This window comes from Coregonus clupeaformis, chromosome 18, assembly GCF_020615455.1.
Source record: "Coregonus clupeaformis isolate EN_2021a chromosome 18, ASM2061545v1, whole genome shotgun sequence".
NCBI lineage: Eukaryota > Metazoa > Chordata > Actinopteri > Salmoniformes > Salmonidae > Coregonus > Coregonus clupeaformis.
The window spans coordinates 6,176,134-6,204,119 of NC_059209.1; the positions used below are offsets into that span (position 1 = coordinate 6,176,134).

A 27,986-nucleotide genomic window follows, 5' to 3' on the forward strand; every position below is an offset into this window, starting at 1 on the left:
GGTGCGCTCGTCAGCCCGGCTCGGCCCGTTCCTGCTTCCCGCACCAAGTCAGTGGTGCGCTTCGTCAGCCCGGCTCGGCCCGTTCCTGCTCCCCGCACCAAGTCAGTGGTGCGCTTCGTCAGCCCGGCTCGGCCCGTTCCTGCTCCCCGCACCAAGTCAGTGGTGCGTTTCGTCAGCCCGGTTCGGCCCGTGCCTGTTCCACTGGTGCCTGGTTCAGCACGGGTCAGCTGCTTCACGCCGGAGCTAGAGCAATCCGCTCCACCAGTGTGCAGTCCAGCTCCGGTCAGCAGGGCCAGACCGGACCAGGGGTACTTTGGGGGGTTAGAGAGCGAGTGGGGATCATGCCCGAGCCGGATCCGCCGCCAAGGTGGAGTGCCCACCCGGTCCCTCCCCTGTGAGATGGTTGGCGCGGTCGGAGTCCGCGCCATTAGGGGGGTACTGTCACGCCCTGGCTCTGGGGACTCTAGTATGTTGAGCCAGGGTGTGAGTTTTCATGTGTGTTGGTTCTAGTTGTTGTATATCTATGTTGGCCAGGGTGGCTCCCAATCGGAGACGGCTGTAGCTCGTTGTCTCTGATTGGGAGTCATACTTAGGTAGCCATTAGGCATTCATTCATTGTGGTTTCTTGTTCCGTGTTGGTTTGTGTATGTAACCAGGGACGTCACGTTTTCGTTTTGTTGTTTTGATCGTGTGATCATTATATAAATAAATATGTTCGCATTCAACGCTGCGCCTTGGTCCTCCTCTCTCACCGACGATCGTGACAGGCCTGTAATTTTCATCATATGTACACGTCAACTATGACAGACAAATTGAGAAAATCTTTTCCAGAAAATCACATTGTAGGATTTTTAATGAATTTATTTGCAAATTATGGTGGAAAATAAGTATTTGGTCACCTACAAACAAGCAAGATGTCTGGCTCTCACAGACCTGTAACTTCTTCTTTAAGAGGCTCCTCTGTCCTCCACTGTTACCTGTATTAATGGCACCTGTTTGAACTTGTTATCAGTATAAAAGACACCTGTCCACAACCTCAAACAGTCACACTCCAAACTCCACTATGGCCAAGACCAAAGAGCTGTCAAAGGACACCAGAAACAAAATTGTAGACCTGCACCAGGCTGGGAAGACTGAATCTGCAATAGGTAAGCAGCTTGGTTTGAAGAAATCAACTGTGGGCGCAATTATTAGGAAATGGAAGACATACAAGACCACTGATAATCTCCCTCGATCTGGGGCTCCACGCAAGATCTCACCCCGTGGGGTCAAAATGATCACAAGAACGGTGAGCAAAAATCCCAGAACCACACGGGGGGACCTAGTGAATGACCTGCAGAGAGCTGGGACCAAAGTAACAAAGCCTACCATCAGTAACACACTACGCCGCCAGGGACTCAAATCCTGCAGTGCCAGACGTGTCCCCCTGCTTAAGCCAGTACATGTCCAGGCCCGTCTGAAGTTTGCTAGAGTGCATTTGGATGATCCAGAAGAGGATTGGGAGAATGTCATATGGTCAGATGAAACCAAAATAGAACTTTTTGGTAAAAATTCAACTCGTCGTGTTTGGAGGACAAAGAATGCTGAGTTGCATCCAAAGAACACCATACCTACTGTGAAGCATGGGGGTGGAAACATCATGCTTTGGGGTTGTTTTTCTGTAACGGGACCAGGACGACTGATCCGTGTAAAGGAAAGAATGAATGGGGCCATGTATCGTGAGATTTTGAGTGAAAACCTCCTTCCATCAGCAAGGGCATTGAAGATGAAACGTGGCTGGGTCTTTCAGCATGACAATGATCCCAAACACACCGCCCGGGCAACGAAGGAGTGGCTTCGTAAGCAGCATTTCAAGGTCCTGGAGCGGCCTAGCCAGTCTCCAGATCTCAACCCCATAGAAAATCTTTGGAGGGAGTTGAAAGTCCGTGTTGCCCAGCGACAGCCCCAAAACATCACTGCTCTAGAGGAGATCTGCATGGAGGAATGGGCCAAAATACCAGCAACAGTGTGTGAAAACCTTGTGAAGACTTACAGAAAACGTTTGACCTGTGTCATTGCCAACAAAGGGTATAAGAGCGTCTACTAAAATGTAAACAACATATTTCTTAGTAAGTGTTATTTGGTTTGTTGGTCATTCAGCATTATTAAAAGTTAATAAAAACACTAAATTACCTCTGAATTAAAACTTTGTAGTCAGCAAGATATTGGAAGGCCACTATAGAGTGATAATCAAATCGTTGCCTCCTTTACTTTGCCAGAGCTGCAAGTGACAAGGTATATATGGTGGCAGGTTACTCACTGTGCTTTAATTATTTTATTTAGGTAAACCCTCGTGAACTTTGACTGCTTATTTTTGACAAATTCATCATTCATTTTGTGTCTCATGACAAGGTGCTGGGATATTTATGCATTTAACACTATATATTTCTCAATATGAGTGATTAATATTTAATTTCAAGCTCTACAATAACTGAAAATGCATTTTCTGATATTGCCAAACTGTGTGCATTAACGAATGACAATGACATCACCGGGGCAACATTCTCATTGAGGGGTGACATATCTCATCAACGGATAAAATACAGCTGTCAGATTTTGCGCCTCAGGACTCACACTGAGTGACAGTATGAGAAAGTACATCTGAAACTGGGAGGGGAGGGTACATTTGAATTCATGTGGTGTTACAGCACAGCAGATGACATTGCACAAATGGCCGTGCGCATGTAGTTCATCTTCAGTCGCCCGCTGGCTCAAACAACTGTAGCCTATCTACTGACTCTCTGGACACCAAAGTTATTTTGGGCATAGCTGGTGTTTGTTTCCAGTGCCAGAAGGAGTAGCTAAGTCATTCATTTTGTGGGGGGAGCACAGAGCACATTCCTTTCAAATGCATGTTTCAACATGTGACTGTACCTACATTTTCATTGAAGCCTTTGATCACTTTTAATTATTTCATTTGTCTTTTGTTTTTTCGAAGCTTGGGTGCAGTGTTGACCTGAATGACCTCTAAAGTAACAAATATAATTGGAAGAGTAGATTCTGTTTACGTTAAATAATTTTGTTTAAACCTAGCTATTTCCTATAAACATTTGTTTTGAACCAAAACACTTCGCAAATGAACAATTAAGTCAAATGTTATACTGGCGTCCATTCAATCTCTCCCTTTGCAAAGCTTGTGGACGTCATTTGGAAGTGGGGGCTATGCATGTTCCCTAGGGGGAAATGGCAACTTGAAGTCTGCAAGTTTTGATGACAAGATGCAAGATTAACTTCCTCAAATGACTTTCGGTGACCCAACTCTTCCTCTACATTAGACAATGAACTGACAATAGTGCTTCCCCCCACAAGTTTCATCATTATGAAGCAAAACACAAAGTACCCACAATAGAGGGTAAAAGGAAGTTGTAAAATGTGTGTGGTTTAACATGCTTACTCACCTTATCCCAAAGCTGAGTTCTCCTCTGCTCCCCTGTTTTTTCATGTAATGTGGATGGGCTAACACATGGTGATGCTTGAGTGTTATTTTACAAGACTCAACATATCAATAATGACATTTAATGATGATGACAGTGCCTTGTAGTGTATGGTTCACTTACAGTACAATAAGTGACGATTCACTGAAATACTGTTTTTCATTGTATTTCACAATTTCTAGTCCTCTGATTCACTGTATGTAAGTGAACCGGTGTGTATCAGGTTCAGTAAAGTCAAAATATCAGCCAAATAGCAATCCTAATTCATGGTAACACTAATGAGTCACGGTGTATAATATGAACAAAACATATGGTGATTTTAATTTCCTTAATCTCTGACGGGAGTAGTTTCTGCCCACTCAAAATAAGTATTGCGTAAGGCGTTATAGGATGTGTAGGCTACCCGTCGGCCATGAATCGGTTGAATCACCATTCTTTCCCCCTCCTCGTTTTCCTCCTTCCTTCTACTGTTGTTGCATTCATTTGGTAGTTGGTTGAATTTGTAAAAAGTATACTGACTTGACACCCTCAGCAAGGTTTGAATGTGTCAAGTAAGTCGGTATACAATGAGGTCCATTGAAAAACAAACACGTCTACAGTATTCATGTATTGAACAGTTGCAACATGTTTTTTTAATGGATTTCATTGTATGACCTGACACCTTCAGAATGTGTTTTATGAACATACTTTTTTTTGTGTGTAAGAAAGAGGTATTTTTCTTGTGTTGTGTTACAAGGGTAGAGTTACTCTGCTGTTTCATGGAGATAGTTACGCATTATCGCAAGCTGCCTTCCCCCATGAATTATGGATCGCAGTTACACTGTGTGTGTGTGTGTGTGTGTGTGTGTGTGTGTGTAGCATGCTTGTTCCAATGGGTCCCAGGGTGTCCCAGCCCCTGTGTTTTATTGATTTTCCTACCTTTCAGACATACTGATCCCCACCTGATAGCATCTAGACTAGAACACTACTTAGCACCTATTCTTGTTCCACATCCACTTGTTTTTGACACAATAGTATTACAAGCGTGGCAAGCAACCCTGGACAAAAACCTGTGATGTTCGTGTACACAATGTAAATTAACAAGCCCCAGGTTCACATATTTTTCTCACACTGGATTCCTATTTTATTACTAAGAACAGGTACACCACCTAATACTGTTTCCCACTGCAAGGCACTAGTATATATTGTCATAGTGAGAGTGGTGTCATTACCTAAGACAGAATAACATTATTCGCAAACGTATTATATCGGCAATGTAATTTGGTGACATTTACTATGGTAATGTAACATGTTGGCATTCAAAGTATGACATATGCCCACTGAAAGAGGAAAACACATTCACTAAAGGAAGATATGGGGAGGAACATAGAGATAACATTGTTTTATCTCTATGAGAAATATGGCTCATTACTAACATGGAGTAACACTGTCCTTTTGTGTGTTAGGAATGCACCTGACGCGTGTGACACACAATACAATGGAAAACATCAATGCAATAAACAGGTTAAAGGACATTTCGTGTCCCAGAGATACGTGACCCTTTTGTTAGGTCCTCTGACTTGACACAAATGATTTTCAGGGGAATAGGAGATTAGAATGAAGCTGCGTTCTTCCTGTCTTGATTCACCTAACACTGTGGCTGATGAAAAATGTATAACTGTCAATACCAGACATCACCCCAGTGGTTTGAAATGGAACCCTGTTGGAGGTGATACATGACCTACAGCTGTCAACTCTGAAACTAAAGATAGACTGGTTACCCATTTTCTTGTTTGTTTGTTCTATGAGGCTACAAACACTTTGGGTCATTGAAAGGAACTAGCTATAGTATAGATAATTAGCTATTATCACTAATGTGTCCTGCTGTAGGCTTACAATGTTTCAGAACACCTTTATTATAACGTAACAGTAGGTGGATCCAGCAAGTTCAACATTTTACAAAAATGCTATCAGTAGCAAAGACCAAGCATAAAAAACAAGCAAAAAACCATGTACCTTTTATTACATTTTACATTTCTGGTTAGTTTAATAAAATGTGGTAGTTTAATTGAGAAAATTATAAAAGTAAAAAATAGTTAAATTAAAAATGTTCCTCGAATTACTGAAGTCTGTAAAATTATCAACCTATAAACCATACAGTAAATAGAAGGAAAAAAATTAAGTGTTACATTATTTTTGTAACTGTAATAAGTGATTTGCGTCTAGGTTTGCTTTCGTAGGGTTAGTCCTCGGAGAGAGATCTGGTTCTGCATCCCAATTCTCTACCCACCTACCCTAAGTGTGCATATGTTCACTTCCCTTCATGGATTTATAAAGAAAGGGCATGTAGGCCTATGATGGCAATTCCCTCTAGTCTAAACCATGCTTAAACCAATCATTTGCTTTTGAATATGTAGGGAAGAGTCCACGCTTTGGGAGAAGAGAATGATAGAGGATCGGGATGCAGAGCAGGTAGATGTCTTCTTTACGTCAGGTTATAGGCCATGCAGTAGATTACACCACAGCCCCCCTTGGTTTCCAATGGTAGACTTAAGACCTTCTCCTCTTCGACTGAGGCCTTTAGCATTGTTCTAGTTTAGAAGGACTTCCACCTGATGGCCGAAAAGATGGTGTGGATGAAGTAGAGGAGTGTGGCCACGTAAGAGAACACCTGGGAGAGTAAGAACATATATCAGCTACAATCGGGGGTGATATTGCACAGATAAAGATATTGCAGCAAATTCAGGGGGATCCGACTGGGACTCCAACTCTGGTCCAGTGACTGTCAACCCAACACCTAGCCATTAGGTCAAGAGATCCATACTCCTTGACAAGGTCACTAGGTGATTGATTGAAATCGCAACAATATCTTCCACCTTTGGATGGGTAACAAACACACAATGAACAGGCACAAGTTTGGGGTACTCAGTACATAATCTAGCCTACTGTTAGACAGTTGAACGCCCACAACCCCTACTTAATAAGCAAGAGCACCAAAATGAGTTCAAGCAGAAACGATGACTTCAATTTAGGAGTGAACAATTCTAGTTAAATATTACTGTATGTAATAGGAAATTATTCTGTGGTCGAATCTGTAACTAATTGAAGAGGATGAAATGTTTTCAATCATTCCTATTACTTTGGGATTGAGGCCTCCTAATGAATTGAGTAAGATATACACAGAGTGTACAAAACATTAAGAACAAAACTGCTCTTTCCATGACATCGACTGACCAGGTGAATCCAGGTGAAAGCTATGATCCCTTATTGATGTCACTTGTTAAATCCACTTCAATCATTGTAGATGAAGGGGAGGAGACAGGTTAAAGAAGGATTATTAAGCCTTGAAACGATTGAGACATGGTTTGTGTATGTGTGCCATTCAGAGGGTGAATGGGCAAGACAAAATATTTAAGTGCCTTTGAACGGGGTAGTAGGTGCTAGGCGTGCCGGTTTGTGTCAAGAACTGCAACGCTGCTGGATTTCACGCTCAACAGTTTCCCGTGTGTATCAAGAATGGTCCACCACCCAACGGACATCCAGCCATCTTGACACAACTGTGGGAAGCATTGGAGTCAACATGGGCCAGCATCCCTGTGGAACGCTTTCGACACCTTGTAGAGTCCACGCCCCGACGAATTGAGGCTATTCTGAGGGCAAAAAGCGGTGCAACTCAATATTAGGAAGGTGTTCTTAATGTTTTGTCCACTTAGTGTACATAACTAATGGTGTGGATTATGGACTCAACTCGAACCCAGACCACTTTTGAGTTGTGAAAACATCTGACAAATTCTGATTTAGGGACATAACACTAAAATAATTTAGAGACGTTTTCAGACGTCAAAAGAATCCACCCCACATACCATCAGTTGTGTTGATCCAGCTATATGCCTCAAACTAATATGAATGGTGGGAAAATAAGCACAGAATAAAACCTTGAAATTATATAGTGCTTTTTTCCCCTTCATTTTGAATTGAGGCATGTAGCTGGATCTACACAACAGATGGCCTGGGAGTCTGGGACCAGGGGTGTAGTGTTGCCAGAGCACGTGGGAGCGGCTCGATTTGAGAATACACAGAGCAGGTAAATCTATTTCTGGAAAATGTATTCTGATAAATTCTATTTAATTACCACTAAAACTGTCATCCTATAGTTTTTCATGTAAACCAAATAAATATGTATAGCAGCCTAGAGGTAAGTAAATGGTGGTTTCTTCCCTGTCTTCTCTCTGGCAGTGGCGAGAATGATGAAGAACTGTGCCCGTTCTAGCTTGGTATGTCAGGGTGGGCAATTGGGCCAAGTTGGAGGTAATAATGCATTTATATTATAGTTTATTGAGGTGCATGAATACAAGCTTGATTTAATGGCTGTTTTAAAACGAATTTCCTGCAATTCTACGTAGTAATGATTTATGTTCACTACTTGGTCAATTGATTTGATAGCATGTTTAATCTATGAAAATAAATTATTTGAATTGATAATTCACCTCTTTTCTTTTATTATGTTATAGAGTATATTGTAACCATGTGTTCAAGATAATCAAATCAAAGTTTATTTATGATACAGCGTAGCGTAAGCTACACAATACAATGAAATGCCTACTTGCAAATAAAGCTCTCCTAGCAAGCAGTGCAATGACATTTTTTTTTATTTATTTTATTTCACCTTTATTTAACCAGGTAAGCCAGTTGAGAACAGGTTCTCATTTACAACTGCGACCTGGCCAAGATAAAGCAAAGTAGTGCAATAAAAACAACACAGAGTTACATATGGGGTAAAGAAAAAAACATAAAGTCAGAAAATACAACAGAAAATATATATACAGTGTGTGCAAATGTAGCAAGTTATGGAGGTAAGGCAATAAATGGGCTATAGTGCAGAATAATTACAATAGTATTAACACTGGAATGCTAGATGTGCAAGAGATTATGTGCAAATAGAGATACTGGGGTGCAAAAGAGCAAATTAAATAACAATATAGGGATGAGGTAGTTGGGTGGGCTAATTTCAGATGGGCTGTGTACAGGTGCAGTGATCGGTAAGGTGCTCTGACAACTGATGCTTAAAGTTATTGGGGGAGATAAGAGTCTCCAGCTTCAGAGATTTTTGCAATTCGTTCCAGTCATTGGCAGCAGAGAACTGGAAGGAATGGCGTTAAGCTATATGTATTTGTATTTCCATCAGGCTATAGTCCACAAATAGCTATACCACGTAGTCCTTGGGCTTTTAGGCTATAATGTAAATGATTGTTGTTTGTTCCTGAACTGGCCGAATGGCAGAGCTATCCTTCAGCTATCCTTCAACACCACAAGTTAGTTCAACTTCTTTAACATCATTGTGCGATCCTGGCATTGTCCTTTAGGCAGGATATATGCTTTGATTGAAACAAAATAGAAAAAAGGCTAATAGTTTGTTAACACCATCTGCTCTAACTCGCTCATGAAACAGTAAGAAGATCTGAATACATATTCCCATTAAACTGATTGAGATCAATCAAATGATTGGCTAGCAGATGCAGTTTGGACATTTCATCGGTAAAAAGTAAAGAATTATCATTCAAGATTGACAGTGATGATGGCCTATTTTGAAAACAGATAGGCCTATACCTAACTTGGTGGTTGAGGGTATTAAGAATATAACATGTTCTTGAGACAATATGTGTGGGCATAGACAGAGATTGCAATTGGAGGATGTATTTTATGCATATTCGTTAATGATAGGCTATTCAATAGGTTACATCTGTCAGTACAAAAGGAAATTATGACGTCATTTACATTTTTTGGATGCTCCCTCACCCCCCCAAAAAAATAGCACTACACCACTGTGGGATGTGGACTTATCTCAAAGTAAGACCACTTTTGAGGTCTGAAAACACCTGACACACTTGGATTTGGGAGTCTAATTTCCCTTTAAACATGAAAAGTAATGTATTGAAATTGAAATGGATGATATTTGATACTAAGCTGTACAGGACATGTTACAGTGGGAAAGACCTGAACATTTTAGATTGTTTTTGACATCCCTATGTATTTCCTAAGATTTGCTGTTATGGAAGACTTACCACTGCAGAAATATCAAGCTGATAGTTATAGAGGGTTCCAGCTTTGATATCCAGGGTCACTTTGGCGAGAGCCACAGAGGCGCTGAGGTAGAAGAAAGCTGCCAGGCTGTGGTATGCAAAGTCCTGAGTGAGATAGAAAGGGAAGGATGAGGAAATTATTTTCACTGCGATTCATTGGATCATGGAAAAAGATCTGGGGTGAAATTTAACCAATGATGCAGTGGGACTGCTTTTTGGTGCCAGATGATTATCTTACAGCCAAGAACACGGGCATGAGGGTGAAGTCTGCTTGAGCCGGCGCTTCATTTCTTTTCCTTAGACCAGTGTTTCCCAATCCATTCCTGGCCGGCCTCCAGGGTGTGCACATTTTAGTTCTAGCCCAGCACTAGCACACCTGATTCAACTAATTAATTAATCACCACGCCCTTGATTAGTTGAATTAGGTGTGGAAATTAAAATGGGTACACCCTGGGGAGTCCGCTAGGAATGGATTGGGAAACACTCATTTATGAGAGCTAGTATTTTTTGAAGTAGTACACTTTTCATCATCAATACATACATGTCTTTATTTTCAATGGTGATGATGGGTATTGAATATAGTGGAGCTCCTCCAAAGAGAGCCATCAGATTTCATACTCCATTCTGGTGCTTTTCCTTCTCTGTCTAGGTCTAGTACGCCAACTATCATGTAATTCATATTAAGTGCAGATTCATTCTCCATTTTGACAAAGCCAGAATCCTGGCTAATTCATTATTGTGAAAAGTTTCCAGGATTGCCCCCTCAATATGACTTGATTTTTTTAATGAATTATACATGCAATATTACTATTTGTGTGTGTTCCTTGAACTTATCCTTCATCTGGTTGGTCTATAAAAAAATCAATCCATGTTGCTTCCGTCCCCCCCATAAAACAGGAAAAACTCACAGCGGCTGCCCATCCCCCGCTGTTGCGATGCACTCCGAAGGCGAAGATGCACATCCAGATGAAGGTCATGGTGAAGCAGAAGACGGACACGAACATCACCCAGCCCTGTGGGTTGGCGGGCACCACCAGTGTACATGCCACCAGGATCCATACTAGACCTCCAAAGATCTGAAACACAGCATTGCAGTAGAGTAAATGGTTTTATGGTCCATTCAATTTAAATGTAAGTAAATTGTTCCACTCAATTAGATTTGCACCTATGGTAATACTGAAAAAACTAAATGTGAATTTCAAATATTGAGAATAATATACAGCACATCCCAAAAAAATAGTGGGGAATCCCCTACAGCCAAAGTAAGTGGAATAAATCATGTTAGTGGAACATCCCTTTTAGCCAGTGGCCTTGGTAGTAAGGGATACAGTGTATTCCTACAATTATTTTGTTTCATTGGTTTGAAAATGTTGGATTCTGCAGCTTCTGGTGTTTTTTTAGGGACTGAAATATTAAAGGAAAATCTTGCAGATGTTTGACACCCTAGGAACATTTACTTGAACTCATTTGGTGTTGTCAGTGAGTTTGGGGAGAAAACAAAGTTGACATTCCTCAAGCTAAAATGACTAACTGACTATTACGTCACCCTGACAAGCTCCAGCAATCAATCTGTTGCCTGGTAATGCAAAAGAAGGGTGTGTCTGCGTGTTTGTGTCAGAATCCACCTGCCAGGGAACAGCTTATCTTGGAATGAATGCATAGCTTGTGTGCAGGCCAAGTAACTACTAATGTATATTTGTCTTGTTCATGTAGACTATCTTGTCAGTAGCCTAGGTACCAGTCTGATTGTGCCATCATGCCACTCCTTGTCATGCAAAACATGTTTGGTATAACAAGGAGTTGACATGATAGTACAGACAGATCTGTGACCAGGCTATCTTATCAGGGCCAGGCAATGGTAAAGATACTGTAGGTATACAACATTCCACCAGTGGTCTGAGATATCAGCATGAATGTGGATACTTGAGGTGATTGTGAAATGTCAGGTAGTTTATCATGGAGAAACACAAACTAATACCAGGACATCTTGAAATCTTCACACATTTTCTATACTAGATGCGATGGTTCGGTACAAGTACTACTCAGTCATAATAACAACTGCAAGGCGCACGATTCTTCTGAAAACAACCTGCATTTTACATTATATCAAATAAGTGTTTTAACTGAATGATGACTAGTAGAAAATGCACCCTATACAGTCCTTACAAAACGGCTATGCTCCTCCCCAAATCATGTACTAAATTTACACAGGCAGCCCAATTCTGATATTTTTTTCACCTCGTTGGTCTTTTGACCAATCAGATCAGCTCTGAAAAAGATCTGATGTGATTGGTCAAAAGACCAATTAGTGGGAATAAATATCCGAATTGTGCTGCCTGTGTAGACGCAGGCAAACATTCCTACCCACTGTGCAAACTGGTTTGATCAACATTGTTTCCATTTCATTTAAATGAAATGATGGCAACGCGGAATAGACATCTGTGCCCAGTGGGTAGAGGCTACATTTTGTTGCAAATTGGAACACACATAAAAGGTTCTACAGGTGCACGACCATGGGAAGTGCGTCAATTGACATCATTAAAATACTATCACGTTTGTGTACAATATATGCCAAGCTAAAACAGTAAGTAATTGTAACTCACAAGCTCCGGTAGGTAGAGGATGTCTGGAATAGTTGTGCATATTCCTAATCCACTGGGTAAATTTCCCACAGTCGCTGTAGTTGATGCCATGGTTGCTCTCGTTCAGTTTCGCGGACCTCGAATGTAGGAATGGTAGAACAGGTGCAGGTGCTCGTTTTAAGAGAGGGGCAGACTTGAAAAACTTGCTTTCCCATCCTGATACCTAACTGACACACCCGACCAAATAAAGACCAGTTTTGTAGTTTGCCTTCACGTGAATTGTAGGCTAACCTACTCAATTGGTCATATCAATGATATATTCAAGAAGTTTGTCTGAATTTGTGGAACCCGCGCTATACATTTTTTACAAGGTTGACTCATTCGTCACAACAACGGTGGACAAACTCACACTCGAAGTGTGCGGTTGCCAAATCAACAACAAGTGATCAACCCCTAATTTTGTAACTAGAGATCGAAAAAAATGGAGTTTTAAAATAGATGCTTTAGTTATTATGTGTGAGAATGAGACAATTGTCCTAAAAAAAAGGTTGTTAAAATGCCTGATCAATTTTGTCAGTTATCCACAGAAAGGCATAATTATTGTCTATAAAACGGGTAGTTCCTGAAAAACTATATTCCGTTCTATTCATACTTTTTCCAATAGAATAGAATACAATCGCTTTATTTTTCTCAGAGGGATATGTGGTCCGGTTTGTCTACTAGTACAATTAAGATAAATTAAATTGCAGTTTGTCAATTTATCATGCTATAACTGCCTAAATAAAGGAAATACCAACATAACGTTTCTTAATAGAGCGTTGGGCCACCAGAACAGCTTAAATGCGCCTTGGCATAGATTCAAGGGTCTGGAACTCTATTGGAGGGATGTGACACCATACTTCCACGATACGTTCCATCATTTTGTGTATTTGATGGTGGTAGAAAACGCTGTCTCATGCGCAGCTCCAGAATCTCCCATAAATGTTCAATTGGGTTGAGATCTGGTGACTGACACACACACACACACACACACACACACACACATCCTTTAAGCCCCCTGAGATCTCTTCTTCTAGCCATGGTAGCCAAAATAATAGGCAACTGGGCATTTTTTAACATGACCCTAAGCATGGGTACTTAATTGCTTAATTAACTCAGTGTGGAAGGACCCGCTTTCAATATACTTTGTATCCCTAATTTAGTCAAGTGTTTCCTATATTTTGGCAGTTATTATCCATTAAAATGATCCATGGTTTTGTAGGTTTTGTAGGCTATTTATAAACTTAACACTAACAACGTGTAGAATAATGTAGCTGGGATCCTATAAGACAATATCCAATGTCTAATAACTTCAGATTGTGTTGTTGCTGATTATGACATTTCATACAATGAAAATAATCTAGTCAAAACAGACTAAAGGGTGTGTTTCAATTTCTACCTTCATGCAGTAACTGCATCATATGTGGTCTTAACAACCCATGTCATCCTCCACCCCCCAGCCCATTATTGCAGGAATTGCTCATGAAAAGCTGCATCCTTCAAGCAACTGTTTGCTCATGTCCAACCTCTCACTTTCGTGTCTCACAAGCGTCCTCTACAGATGCCCAGATATTTGGTCTATTTTCTCTAGGACTGGTTTGGGAAAGCGGATACCTAGTCAATTGCAGTCAACCGAAATGTGTCTTACGCATTTAACCTAACCCTCAATCAGAGAGGTGCGGGGGGCTGCCTTAATGGATGTCATCGGCGCCCAGGGAGCAGTTGGGTTTAACTGCCTTGCTCAAGGGCAGAACTGTAGATTTTTACGCCTTGCTGGCTCGTGGTTTCGAACTTTCGGTTACTGGCCCAACGCCCTTAATCACTAGGTTACCTGCCACCCCATGTTTGTTTGGTGGCCAAACAAGTGGTTTCAACACAATAAAATCAGTTGATAAGGGGTAGCAACACAATAAAATCAGTCAACAAGTCTGGGTTTCAACAAACCTTCACAATCTGTAAGATTTGTCATCTCTCATTCAGATTATTTAAACTAATGAATATACCCCTTTGGTTTTTGAAGAGTATTACTGATATTAAAGCTGCAATATGTAACTTTTTAGGTGACCTGACCATATTCACATAGAAATGTGAGTTATAGAGCTGTCATTCTCGTTGAAAGCAAGTCTAAGAAGCAGTAGATCTGTTCTATGTGTGCTAATTGTATGCTTCCCATTCTTAAATTGAGTTTTTGCATCTTTTATTTTCGGTTTTGTACACCAGCTTCAAACAGCTGAAAATACAATATTTTGGGTTGTTGAAAATATATTTTCACAGCAGTTTAGATGGTGCAATGATTCTCTACATAAACTGTCACATAAACACATAAACTGAAATTAGGCGAACTATTAGAATTTTAGCAACCAGTAAATGGCAGAGTGATTTCTGCATATTGCACCTTTAACAATGATTGCTGGGAGAAATGGGTGGTTTGGTTTAAGATTCATAGATGAAGCTATGGATGCAAGGACTCAACATCAACTGTCAGATTTTTTTGGGGGGAAGCTAGCCTATGGCCTACTTTTTGAATCTGTAGCCTGCAAACCGGCCCATCATGTTTCATTTGATGAAATACAAAAAGAAAATGATTTAGAAGGCAAATGTTTTGCTGCACAGCCATACCAACTGTACAGACACCAGGCATATTAGATAGTTACTCCTGTATGTCTATGGTTGGCCAATAATGCCAGCACAGACAGTGTTCACAGGACTGCCATGGAAACAAGTTACAGTTATAGCTATTTCCTTGTTTCTCACCAGAATATATCTCAATCTTATTCCTATAGCTTGGCTCAAAAAGTTATATGTAGTTTGTTTTAATATAAAGTATTACTTACAGTACCACTGTAATGTAGTAATACTACTAGTTATGTCATACAAGAGCCCCAATTTACCCTATATTTAGGTCAAATGTCAAATAATATAAGTTCAAACAACTTTATCCTTTCAAGTTCTCTCTCCCTGTTGCAGGGAGCACAAGTAGTATCCTTTCTGTAACCGAGGAGAGAAGAGGTCACATTCCACCCCTCTCTTTGTGTCACCAGACCAATCTGCCTATCAACTGTTTCTATGGGGATCTGGTTTCCAGCAAAGTGATGTAACCAGATCCCTGAAAATTACTCATTTTAATTTCCTATTGTTCTTCTTCCAGATGTGATGATTCAACAACGGCTTTATCGCGTGGGCTTTTCTTCTTGGATTTCATGTTTTTTTGTGTTTTTGTATTTTTATGAATGGGGTCCAAGTAGAGATGAGCAGTAGGTAAAGTAGATGCTTGGTCACATTTATTCTCTGGGAAATGCTTCATGGTTAATTTAGTTTAGCTGATGATTGACCTTGTGACCTTTGAATTATGAGATTCTATCAAACAACAGGATGATTCAGAGATCATTTGTATACCATATGACCCTGGGTACTAGTCTGTTTGTGCCATCATGCCACTTTTTGCCATCTTTGTCATACAAAACATGTTTGTTGACATGACATGAGTCTTTGCCTACCTCCTTTTGCCAAAGATGCACAGGAGTATCCTTTGCTGTCACGCCCTGGCCTTGAGAGGCTGGTTGTCTTTAGTTGGTTTGGTCAGGGCGTGAGGATCTATGTTAGAATTTCTATGTTTAGGATCTAGATGTGTTGTTTCTATGTTTGGCCGGGTGTGATTCCCAATCAGAGACAGCTGTCGCTCGTTGTCTCTGATTGGGGATCATACTTAAGTAGCCTGTTTGCCTACCTTAGTTGTGGGATCTTGTTCTGTGTTAGGCTTGTATGTGTTTAGTGTGAGGACTTCACGTTTTGTTTTGTTTTGTTTTGTTTTGTTTTGTTTTGTTTTGTTTTGTTTTGTTTTGTTTTGTGAGTTAAATAAACATGTTCGCATACCATGCTGCACCTTGGTCTGACCCGTCTCTCAACGATCGTGACATTTGCGGAAGCATTTTTGGCGATAACCTTAAGATAATGACATGGTTTGACAGTTTAAAATAATTTAGGGACATTCTCTAAAATGTTTGCTTAACACGATTAAATGCCACTAAATCATCATTAAAGTGGGTTTGTTCAATTCATATGGATTAATACATCCTTAAAATGTAACTTAATTCATTCTTTATATTTCAGTATAGTGAGAGAGGAGTGAATGAGGATGGCCGGATTCATTCAAACACTATGCTCTTCTCGCTTTTTTATTTCCTTTATGACTTTTCCTCCCTTCTTTACCTTGAACTCTGTGACGTTTTCAAACGAGGCCAAGGAAAAGTTATAGGAAAGGGAAAAAGTCCACATCTCATAAACAATCCGAATGTACCCCAGGTCTGGAGCTAAAGCCTGGATCATAGAGATCCTATTAAATTACTAGAGGTGCGATGTCATAAACCATGAATGTTCCAGAATGGTTGAAAAAGGCAGCCATTTTGGTCAGGGAGAAATCCAAACCAGTCTAATTGGAATGAATGGCAGAGGCATAGGTGATGCACTTTCTGCTTTTACTTATGTAGGAAAATAAAAGTAAGGCATGTGATATATCAGAAATTGTGTAATAAAATTATTGTCAACCTTAAAGATTTCCATATAATTATACAGTTTATATGGGTTTTATACCACTTTCTGTATAAATATATATTTGGATATATAAACAGACCATACATTTATTGAAAAGCTGTGAGTGTTATATGATACAATATCAGTACTTGTTGCATTTACAACTTGTTAAGTCCTATCATCAACTGATTTCAGCCAGTGTATGGCTGTGGATTGACTGCATTGTTTGAATGGAATGTTGGCATATTGGCAGTTATTCAGAATAATTTATAGAATCATTCATCTAAAACTGGCTGGCTGGCTAGATAATCATTTTTACACAATATCAAGGCGTGACAAGGCATTTTAATCACTTTGTCTGTCATTCTCAGGGCTGAAGGCTGATTGTTGCCTGGTGAAAAATTTGTAGAGTTGCCACCAACCTCCCCATTGATCTAACTGGGGAATGCTGAAAAACATGATTATTTTTGTTCTGAGGTTTAATAGTGAGTGCATCCCAAATGTTAGCCTGTGCCCTATTTAGTGCACTGCTTTTGAACAGGGCCCATATGGCTTTGAACAAAAGTTGTGCACTATAGGGAATAGGGTGCCAGTTGGGACGAAGTCTGAGTGCATTTGTGTGTGATGTTTGTATGGGCATGTCTCCAGACTAGACACGACACGTCACTCTCCAACTGACAAATATACAGTTTGAGGGAACTATTATCCTTTCACACTATCGTGCTGACCCAGCTCAGTTCCACAGTGACTATGGTGGAGGCATAACCAGGCCAACCCAGTACAGTTCAACTTGGCTCAGCCCAGTAGTGTGAAAAGGATAGTTGAAGTCAGAAGTTTACATACACCTTAGCCAAATACATTTAAACTCAGTTTTTCACAATTCCTGACATTTAATCCTAGTAACAATTCCCTGTCTTAGGTCAGTTAGGATCACCACTTTATTTTAAGAATGTGAAATGTCAGAATAATAGTAGAGAGAATGATTTATTTCAGCTTTTATTTCTTTCATCACATTCCCAGTGGGTCAGAAGTTTACATACACTCAATTAGTATTTGGTAGCATTGCCTTTAAATTGTTTAACTTGGGTCAAACATTTTGGGTAGCATTCCACAAGCTTCCCACAATAAGTTGGGTGAATTTAAGGCCATTCCTCCTGACAGAGCTGGTGTAACTGAGTCAGATTTGTAGGCCTCCTTGCTCCCACACGCTTTTTCAGTTCTGCCCACAAATTTTCTATAGGATTGAGGTCAGGGCTTTGTGATGGCCACTCCAATACCTTGACTTTGTTGTCCTTAAGCCATTTTGCCACAAATTTGGAAGTATGCTTGGGGTCATTGTCCATTTGGAAGACCCATTTGCGACCAAGCTTTAACTTCCTGACTGGTGTCTTGAGATGTTGCTTCAATATATCCACATAATTTTCCTTCCTCATGATGCCATCTATTTTGTGAAGTGCACCAGACCCTCCTGCAGCAAAGCACCCCCACAGCATGATGCTGCCACCTCCGTGCTTCATGGTTGGGATGGTGTTCTTCGGCTTGCAAGAGTACCCCATTTTTCCTCCAAACATAACAATGGTCATTATGGCCAAACAGTTCTATTTTTGTTTAATCAGACCAGAGGACATTTCTCCAAAAAGTACGATCTTTGTCCCCATGTGCAGTTGCAAACCGTAGTCTGGCTTTTTTATGGTGGTTTTGGAGCAGTGGCTTCTTCCTTGCTGAGCGGCCTTTCCGGTTTTGTCGATATAGGACTCGGTTTACTGTGGATATAGATACTTTTGTACCTGTTTCCTCCAGCATCTTCACAAGGTCCTTTGCTGTTGTTCTGGGATTGATTTGCACTTTTCGCACCAAAGTACGTTAATCTCTAGGAGACAGAACGCGTCTCCTTCCTGAGCGGTATGACAGCTGCGTGGTCCCATGGTGTTTATACTTGCGTACTATTGTTTGTACAGATGAACGTGGTACCTTCAGGCATTTGGAAATTGCTCCCAAGGATGAACCAGACTTGTGGAGGTCTACAAAAAAAATTCTGACGTCTTGGCTGATTTCTTTTGATTTTCCCATGATGTCAAGCAAAGAGGCACTGAGTTTGAAGGTAGGCCTTGAAATACATCCACAGGTACACCTCCAATTGACTCAAATTATGTCAATTAGCCTATCAGAAGTCAACTTAGTGTATATAAACTTCTGACCCACTGGAATTGTGATACAGTAAATTATAAGTGAAATAATCTGTCTGTAAACAATTGTTGGAAAAATTACTTGTGTCATGCACAAAGTAGATGTCCTAACCGACTTGCCAAAACGATAGTTTGTTAACAAGAAATTTGTGGAGTGGTTGAAAAACTAGTTTTAATGACTCCAACCTAAGTGTATGTAAACTTCCGACTTCAACTGTAACTTAACTGGAACCTTTTGGATGACAGTGCTATGTTGTAATATGGTTATTATTAGTATTATGGAAAATGTTAAACTGGTAATACAAGTAAGGTAATTTGCTGTGCAAACACCCCCTTACTCCTGTATGGTTTTGTGAATGTGATGAAAGAAGGTGGGTTGAACTTTTTCATGTTGTGTGACCATCCCATGTATAGGAAATGATGAGTGACATGGGTTTGGTTAAGGATGTTTTCAATCAAAGTCTAGTTTGACAACCAATGGTCACTGTCAACCTATTGCAACCTATTCTAAAGTCAGCACAAAATGTATAGCTAGCCATTCCTCTCATTTGCTTCCTTGAAGAACATATAAAAATTGTTTCATAACATGCCCTGGGTATACATTGCCACCTAGTGGTTATTTTTTAGCTTACTTAAGAGGTGTCCCATCTTGTTCAAGTCTTATGGTAAATTGGTGAGCTTCTTCAGAGAGATAGAGTCCCAACTCGGAAGGAAAATCTGTCTCCCTCCAGCAGGTAGCATTTTTTCGTTGTTTCGCCCAGCAAGCAAGGAGTTTTTGTATGGAGGTCAATGAGAATGAATAGCTTATTTGCTCTGTGAGGTTTATTTGATTGAATATACGTTTTGTAATGCTTAAATTGTTATGAGTGTACTGATATAAGTAGGACACGTGACATCCTGGCAACTTGAAAAAATATATATATATATCGGCTATGCATATTCATTATGCATATTCATGATATGAGGCTAGTAGCATAGCATCTCTCTCCATTGAATATTTACATTTACATTTACGTCATTTAGCAGACGCTCTTATCCAGAGCGACTTACAAATTGGTGCATTCAACTTATGATATCCAGTGGGACAACCACCCTATTTTTTGTATAAAAATAACAAATAAAACAAAATGTTAATGGGGGGTGGGGAGTAGAAGGATTACTTTTATACTATTCCAGGTATTCCTTGAAGAGGTAGGGTTTCAAGTGTCTCCGGAAGGTGTGCAGTGACTCCGCTGTCCTGGCGTCGTGGGGGAGCTTGTTCCACGATTGGGGTGCCAGAGCAGCGAATAGTTTTGACTGGGCTGAGCGGGAACTGTGCTTCCGTAGAGGTAGGGGGGCTAGCAGGCCAGAGGTGGATGAACGTAGTGTCCTCGTTTGGGTGTAGGATCAGAGCCTGAAGGTAAGGAGGTGCCGTTCCCCTCACAGCTCCGTTGGCAAGCACCATGGTTTTGTAGTAGATGCGAGCTTCAACTGGAAGCCAGTGGAGTGTGCGGAGGAGCGGGGTGACATGAGAGAACTTGGGAAGGTTGAACACCAGACGGGCTGCAGCGTTCTGGATAAGTTGTAGGGGTTTAATAATAATAATAATATGCCATTTAGCAGACGCTTTTATCCAAAGTGACTTACAGTCATGCGTGCATACATTAAATTTTTTTGTGTATGGGTGGTCCCGGGGATCGAACCCACTACCTTGGTGTTACAAGCGCCGTGCTCTACCAGCTGAGCTACAGAGGACCACAATGGCACAGGCAGGGAGCCCAGCCAACAGCGAGTTGCAGTAATCCAGACGGGAGATGACAAGTGCCTGGATTAGGACCTGTGCCGCTTTCTGTGTAAGGTAGGGTCGTACTCTGTGAAAGTTGTAGAGCATGAACCTGCAGGATCGGGTCACCGCTTTGATGTTAGCGGAGAACGACAGGGTGTTGTCCAGGGTCACGCCAAGGTTCTTTGCACTCTGGGAGGAGGACACAATGGAGTTGTCAACCGTGATGGCGAGATCATGGAGCGGGCAGTCCTTCCCCGGGAGGAAGAGCAGATCCGTCTTGCCGAGGTTCAGCTTGAGGTGGTGATCCGACATCCACACAGATATGTCTGCCAGACATGCAGAGATGCGATTCGCCACCTGGTTATCAGAAGGGGGAAAGGAGAAAATTAATTGTGTGTCGTCTGCGTAGCAATGATAGGAGAGACCATGTGAGGATATGACAGAGCCAAGTGACTTGGTGTATAGAGAGAATAGGAGAGGGCCTAGAACTGAGCCCTGGGGGACACCAGTGGTGAGAGCACGTGGGGCGGAGACAGATTCTCGCCACGCCACCTGGTAGGAGCGACCTGTCAGGTAGGACGCAATCCAAGAGTGAGCAGCGCCGGAGATGCCCAACTCGGAGAGGGTGGAGAGGAGGATCTGATGGTTCACAGTATCAAAGGCGTTTGACGTCAATACAGGCATTTGACGTCAACAACCCTAATCGAATATTCAAAATGAGATAACAATAATTAAGCAATAACGCATGAGGGGATGAATGCCTTAAAAACATCTACATGTGTTACGCGTCACGTGTTAGTTTAAGTTACTGTTTAGTTTATTATTAAAGATCTCACCACGAACGCCTTACAAACGTCTACATGTACATGATTTTGTAAAAAATATTTTTAATTGCCAGAGTAATCTAATCAATTTCATTTGTCGATTTAGCTAAAATAGGCATATCACCTCAATACAAAAATTATTAGGCTAGTTGATGTCGCAGCCAGCCACCATTACTGTGTAGATATGCCTATTTCTCACATCAATACAAGGCTTCTTTGTTGGAGGTAGCCCTAATCAGAAATAAGAGGTAGCCTAGGGCTCTAGTGGCGCATTTAAAACAACTTGGAACTCGGAAAAAAATTTGCTCAGACTGGGATTTTTTTTATTTTATTTTTTTCCTACAGTTATCCAACTCGGAATTCCAATTCAGAAACTCTGGCATCTTTCACTGACCTGAAAATCACTGATGTCATGATTTTACCTCGTTTTTCCCCCAGAGTTCCCAGTTTACCGGTTTAACAGACACAATCACTGTAATCATGCAATCCTTAGGCTATACATTTCTGTGGAGATGTCTTATGGTTAAAAGCAGGGCTCGAATTGAGGGGGTATGTGAGGATATAGGCTTAACCCTTGTTATAGAGACGGGCAAAAAGCTTATGCTACCCCTTGTTTGCTTAACCTTAGAAAAAAACGTCCAGATTATATGTAAAACGATCTAGGCTATAAGAATGATTAACTCCACGATTATTTCCGCATTGTCCACTAGTCTATCGAAGGTCTTGCTCCGTCACAACATCACAGGAAAATGTGGTTGGTTTATTAAATGCTCCGCAATTGAGAATATTAGTGGTAGGCTATGCCTACCGCAAAAAACCAAAAAAATAGAATCGGTATGGGTCTAACAGTTTAACAGATAAACACTTTTTTATTCGAGAATCGCATTGAATCAGGCTATTTATTTCAGTGCAGTTGCGTTCTTACGCAGAACCTTAGTCTATACGGTACCAAAAACACCCCAGCCTGTTTTGATCACAGATCATGATGAAACCTGAACATTCCAGCGGTTTGTCATTGATTTAGCCCACAATCGCCTACAGATTTGATACACATGAAGACCTACAGTGCCTTGCAAAAGTATTCATCCCCCTTGGCGTTTTTTCCTATTTTGTTGCATTACAACCTGTAATTTAAATGGAAAAGTGGTGCGTGCATATGTATTCACCCCCTTTGCTATGAAGCCCCTAAATAAGATCTGGTGCAACCAATTACCTTCAGAAGTCACATAATTAGTTAAATAAAGTCCACCTGTGTGCAATCTAAGTGTCACATGATCTGAATATATATATACACCTGTCCTGAAAGGCCCCAGAGTCTGCAACACCACTAAGCAAGCGGCACCATGAAGACCAAGGAGCTCTCCAAACAGGTCAGGGACAAAGTTGTGGAGAAGTACAGATCAGGGTTGGGTCACAAAAAAATATCAGAAACTTTGAACATCCCACGGAGCACCATTAAATCCATTATTTAAAAAATTGAAAGAATATGGCACCACAACAAACTTGCCAAGAGAGGGCCGACCACCAAAACTCACAGACCAGGCAGAGAGGCAACAAAGATAATCCTGAAGGAGCTGCAAAACTCCACAGCGGAGATTTGAGTATCTGTCCATAGGATCACTTTAAGCCGTACACTCCACAGAGCTGGGCTTTACAGAAGAGTGGCCAGAAAAAAGCCATTGCTTAATGAAAAAAATAAGCAAACACGTTTGGTGTTCGCCAAAAGGCATGTGGGAGACTCCCCAAACATATGGAAGAAGGTACTCTGGTCAGATGAGACTAAAATTGAACTTTTGACCATCAAGGAAAACGCTATGTCTGGCACAAACCCAACACCTCATCACCCCGAGAACACCATCCCTACAGCGAAGCATGGTGGTGGCAGCATCATGCTGTGGGGATGTTTTTCATCGGCATGGACTGGGAAACTGGTCAGAATTGAAGGAATGATGGATGGCGCTAAATACATGGAAATTCTTGAGGGAAACCTGTTTCAGTCTTCCAGAGATTTGAGACTGGGATGGAGGTTCACCTTCCAGCAGGACAATGACCCTAAGCATACTGCTAAAGCAACACTCGAGTGGTTTAAGGGGAAACATTTAAATGTCTTGGAATGGCCTAGTCAAAGCCCAGACCTCAATCCAATTGAGAATATGTGGTATGACTTAAAGATTGCTGAACACCAGCGGAACCCATACAACTTGAAGGAGCTGGAGCAGTTTTGCCTTGAAGAATGGGCAAAAATCCCAGTGGCTAGATGTGCCAAGCTTTTTTGTCTTATTTCTTGTTTGTTTCACAGTAAAATATTTTGCATCTTCAAAGTGGTAGGCATGTTGTGTAAACCAAATTATACAAACCCCCACAAAAATCCATTTTAATTCCAGGTTGTAAGGCAACAAAATAAGGGGAAAAAAAGGGGGGTGAATACTTTTGCAAGCCATTTAATCTGGATTTGACAAACAATAGCCGGACTAGGATCCTGACTTTTCCCCACATTAGATTGACCAATTAGGCTAAATGTATGCTATTAATAAGCTTGTTTTCCTATTAATTAGCATAGGCTAATCAATGTTATTTACCATCTTCTGCTTCTCATGAATAAACAGGCATGCCCCCCCAACTCAGTTACTTACCTTACAGATCACAAAGTAAGCTATTTTCCACTCCATTCATATGCAAATACATTTGATTCATACACTGGCTTGTCTGGCAGCATGCTTTTATTTTAAACAGTCCTTCCCTTATCTACACTGAAATATGTCAGTAGTTCTCTATTATGATTTTTAAAAATCTAAGCTCATCAGTACACCCTTGTGGTTGAATATATATCTATTGTATGTCCTAGAATACAATGAATAATGTTGAACAAATACCACCAAAGGCTACATTACAATTTACAATAATGAACACCTTGTGAAACAGCTGTGAAAACCAATCTGGCAATATTTAAGATTTAAATATATAAACATTTATATTTTTTTGGTACGTGTGTCAATTTACTTTCACATATTTTTTTTTGTACACTCACATGGCAATCATAGACTGAAATGCTGAATTCTGGTGTGTGGAATAGAGGTTGAGGATGCTGTGTGGATGGAGGTTCTGCCGGTCACTTGTTCTCAACAGGCAGTCAGTCTCGGAAAGGGGACTCAAGAATGCAAAGTCCAGGCGCTGCTGCTCTCTTTGTTCTGAGTGTTTGCAGTGCTGGTGTTTTTAGCTAATCTGTTTCTCACATTATGTGCCCAGTATGATCGTTTTCTTGCTCTTTCTTAGCAGATAATGACAACATGACAATAACAGTAGCTGATATAATGAAAAGTTGGAGAGTGGTTGGTAATGGAGGACATCAGGTGGATCCATGTCTGGGTGTTAGGCAGAACCTCTAGGTCACGGAGAACAGGAGCAGAGTAAAGGGAACAGGGTAGGAGACAGACGTAAACAAGCAAACACAAAGGTTACAGGTTTATCAGGTATGTAAAAATACAGTTATTGAATGATTTAATTTAAATGTTTGATTAGACATGTAATAATGTTCATGGCAGACAGAAAAGAAAGGTTACCTGTCTGTCATTTTTTATGTCAGTGGGGTTGTTGAGGGAGGTAAGGGATGGTATGGTCCCTGGAAAAGATAAGGGAGGCGTTGTGAGAAACTCCAGGGTGGTGTCATGACCACTGGAGTCATACACCTTAACAGGTCCTCGAAGGCGTTCTGATCTGGTTCGACAACTTCCACCACATCAGGTGGAGTTTCAGTGATCTCAAAGTACGTTATACAAAAATAGCAATAGTCAAACACTAAGTCAATTACAATTTTTTTGTACTACAGTATATGCAATAATTGTATATACAATTGCATTGTTTACCTCAGTAACTGCTGCGGCTCCCGTCTGTACAGCAGGCGATAGGGTGAGTACTCTGGAGGCCTGGATGCTGCTGTTGTGTGCAAAGATAATTACCTTCAGGTTGTCCTCCCACCATTCCTGTTACCCGTCAAGGTACTTGTCCATGGCAGTCCCGTTGGTCCGTTCATTCTAACCTGGAGACACCATCTACATATTCACATTATATATAACTCACTGTACTATCTGTGCCAATTTCGAAAAAACTATAAATTACTGGAGGCCTATGCAAAACAATGCTACAACCATTACATTTTTAACCACTAACATGGAAGATAACTTTGACTGAAACCAACTAGCCTAGAGCTAACTAGCGCTTACCAAGCTACATTTGGTTAGCATCAAGTTACCGAACTGTTAAACGCCATTTTCGTACAAATATTAACACTAACACATTTTATCGTAACATCACAGTTTAACATATATTACCTAAAGTAAACGGAGCCTTTTAAAGTAAACGGAGCCTTTGTTCATAGAAAATAAAACAAATTGGATCTAAAACGTTGTTGAAAAAAAGTACAGAAAGTTCAGCCGCCATCTTAATCCCTTCTCTTAAATGTAAACCATTAGCAACCTAGCCAACCACCTTTACTTACAATGGGGAAAATACCAACCAGTTTTTCACTCAGTTAAAACTCCCTTCAGTTGCCTTGAAACATCACCAAACTCATGGACTATGTAGTTAACCATGTTACCTCAATATTTTGAGAGTCATATTGCACTTTTGCATACCTGAATTAAAAGGGTAAAATGATGAGACAGAAAAACTTTACTTTTCAGTAGCAGGCATTCTCCAAGATTAAAGAAGAAACCTCCAAGACCTCACGATCTCACTAACGCACTCCATTGACGTCACAGCTCCCCCTAGCGGCAGTAATTAAATACATATATTCAGTGTAAATCCCTGGGAGGCCTAGAATGGCTCCATAAAATAACAAACGACATAAAACTTCAAAAATATGACCATACATGGCATATGCTTGGGTACCACCTTGACATCTCTGATCTGCTTGCCTCAATAAATTAATGCCAGAACATTGGTAGCCAGGATTAGCTATTTGTATCTAGTCTCCTAATAATTGCATAACGGTGCAAGTTAGACACGTTATCTTTTGTTTGCATGTGAGCATGTCTTTTTTTGTTGGTCCTGTCAAAGTTGAGTGATCACACATGCCTCAGCCCACATAGGTTACTTTGCCTGCTTGCAAATGTGTGCTAAAAGTGGGGATGTTTAATAGTATTTCTGATTATCTTAACTCCCCACCACCAATGAACTCTTATTTTTTTGTACAGAAAACCACAGAACCACGACTGCAATATAGGCCTACACTCAGATAAAAAGGTGGTATCTACAACCTAAAATGATTATTCTGCTGTCCCCATAGGAGAACCCTTTTTGGTTCCAGGTAGAACCCCTTCTGTGTCTAGGTAGAACCCTTTTGGGCTCCATTCCACAGAGGGTTCTACCTGGAACCAAAAAGACTTCTACCTGGAACCAAAAAGGGTTCTCCTTTGGTGACAGCCAAAGAACCCTGTTGGAACCCCTTTCCAAAGAGTGTACTCAACAAGTTTAGTCTGCTAAGTTTACACCATTTCATTCTGTACTCAAACATCTGCCTGGTATTCAAGATAACAAGCAACAAAGCACCACCACCTTTGAAGGATTTCTTCAACCTCTGCTCAGACTTAAATAGCAGCGTTCCAAGAACCTCCACCAGGGGTGACTGTAGTATCCTCAAATGGACAAAAAGGAGACACAAGAGGGCACCCCACACTCATATTAAATCCCAAGGGGTCATTATTTTCATACTGTATGCTCTCACTCTCATCACTATCTCCTTTGCCATCTTCTCATGTCTTTTCTTGGAACTCCATCCATACACACACACACACTACTGTAGCATCTTGTTTACTTTTCTCACATTTTGGCTGTCCAGCTTTGGCCTTGGATGGATCATGTTGCAATGAGATGGTCACAGAGGTATGTATGTACAGTCCTCTTCAGTGTGGAGACAAATATGTATATATCGTATAGCTGTGTATATTTTCATTTACAATTGAATTCATCCATGAAATAAATAATACTAGCACATCAAATTACGTTATTATTGTACACTAGCCTACTCCCCTTTCGACACAGTAAATAATATTGCCTATGTGCTTTCGACAATACGTTATCAACTTGTTATCAACAAAAAGTAATTATTTTCAAATTAACCAAATTTGCCTTATCAACACAGTAGGCCTAAATATTTCCTAACGATATCACAACTTAAATATAGCCTACTTACTCCTCAATCGGATCAAGGACATCTTGGTAGTTATTTTCATCGTCTCGAAGGAAACTTTCTGGGCAGACACTCTCGAAAATCGCATCTGCCGCTTGTAAAAAATAAATACAAAATGAATGTCTGTGTTGCCGCCGAGCTCTCAAATACCGTGCCCGCCCGTCTCTTACTCTATGAACGGTCACTGCTACCCAGATTCCTTGGGACGTCCCTACCCTGAATCCTAAACCCTAAACTATAACCCTTAACACTAAACGTAATCATTTTACATTTATACTTGATTGAGTTAGGGACATCCCAAGGATCCTTTTAGCACGGACCCTCTGGGAAAGCCTATGAAC

General features: G+C 40.7%; 1 protein-coding gene across 1 annotated transcript; it reads right to left on the bottom strand.

Moving 5' to 3' along the window:
* Positions 1-5,349: 5,349 nt before the first annotated feature.
* LOC123493102 (myelin and lymphocyte protein-like) lies at positions 5,350-12,275 on the bottom strand. The gene is made up of 4 exons (XM_045226997.1): positions 12,136-12,275; positions 10,441-10,608; positions 9,515-9,637; positions 5,350-6,123 (listed from the first exon to the last, which is right to left on the bottom strand). Exons 1-4 carry the CDS (start codon positions 12,223-12,225, stop codon positions 6,049-6,051), a joined length of 456 nt encoding a protein of 151 aa, XP_045082932.1. The 5' UTR covers positions 12,226-12,275; the 3' UTR covers positions 5,350-6,048.
* Between the last annotated feature and the right edge of the window lie 15,711 nt (positions 12,276-27,986).

Coding starts and splice junctions, on each gene's coding strand:
- LOC123493102 (XM_045226997.1), bottom strand. CDS start 12,225: ATGGCATCAACTACAGCGACTGTGGGAAATTTACCCAGTGGATTAGGA. Junction 10,609..12,135: donor TCCTCTACCTACCGGAGCTT/GTGAGTTACAAT, acceptor GCTGTGTTTCAG/ATCTTTGGAGGTCTAGTATG. Junction 6,124..9,514: donor AGCTTGATATTTCTGCAGTG/GTAAGTCTTCCA, acceptor TTACTCTCCCAG/GTGTTCTCTTACGTGGCCAC.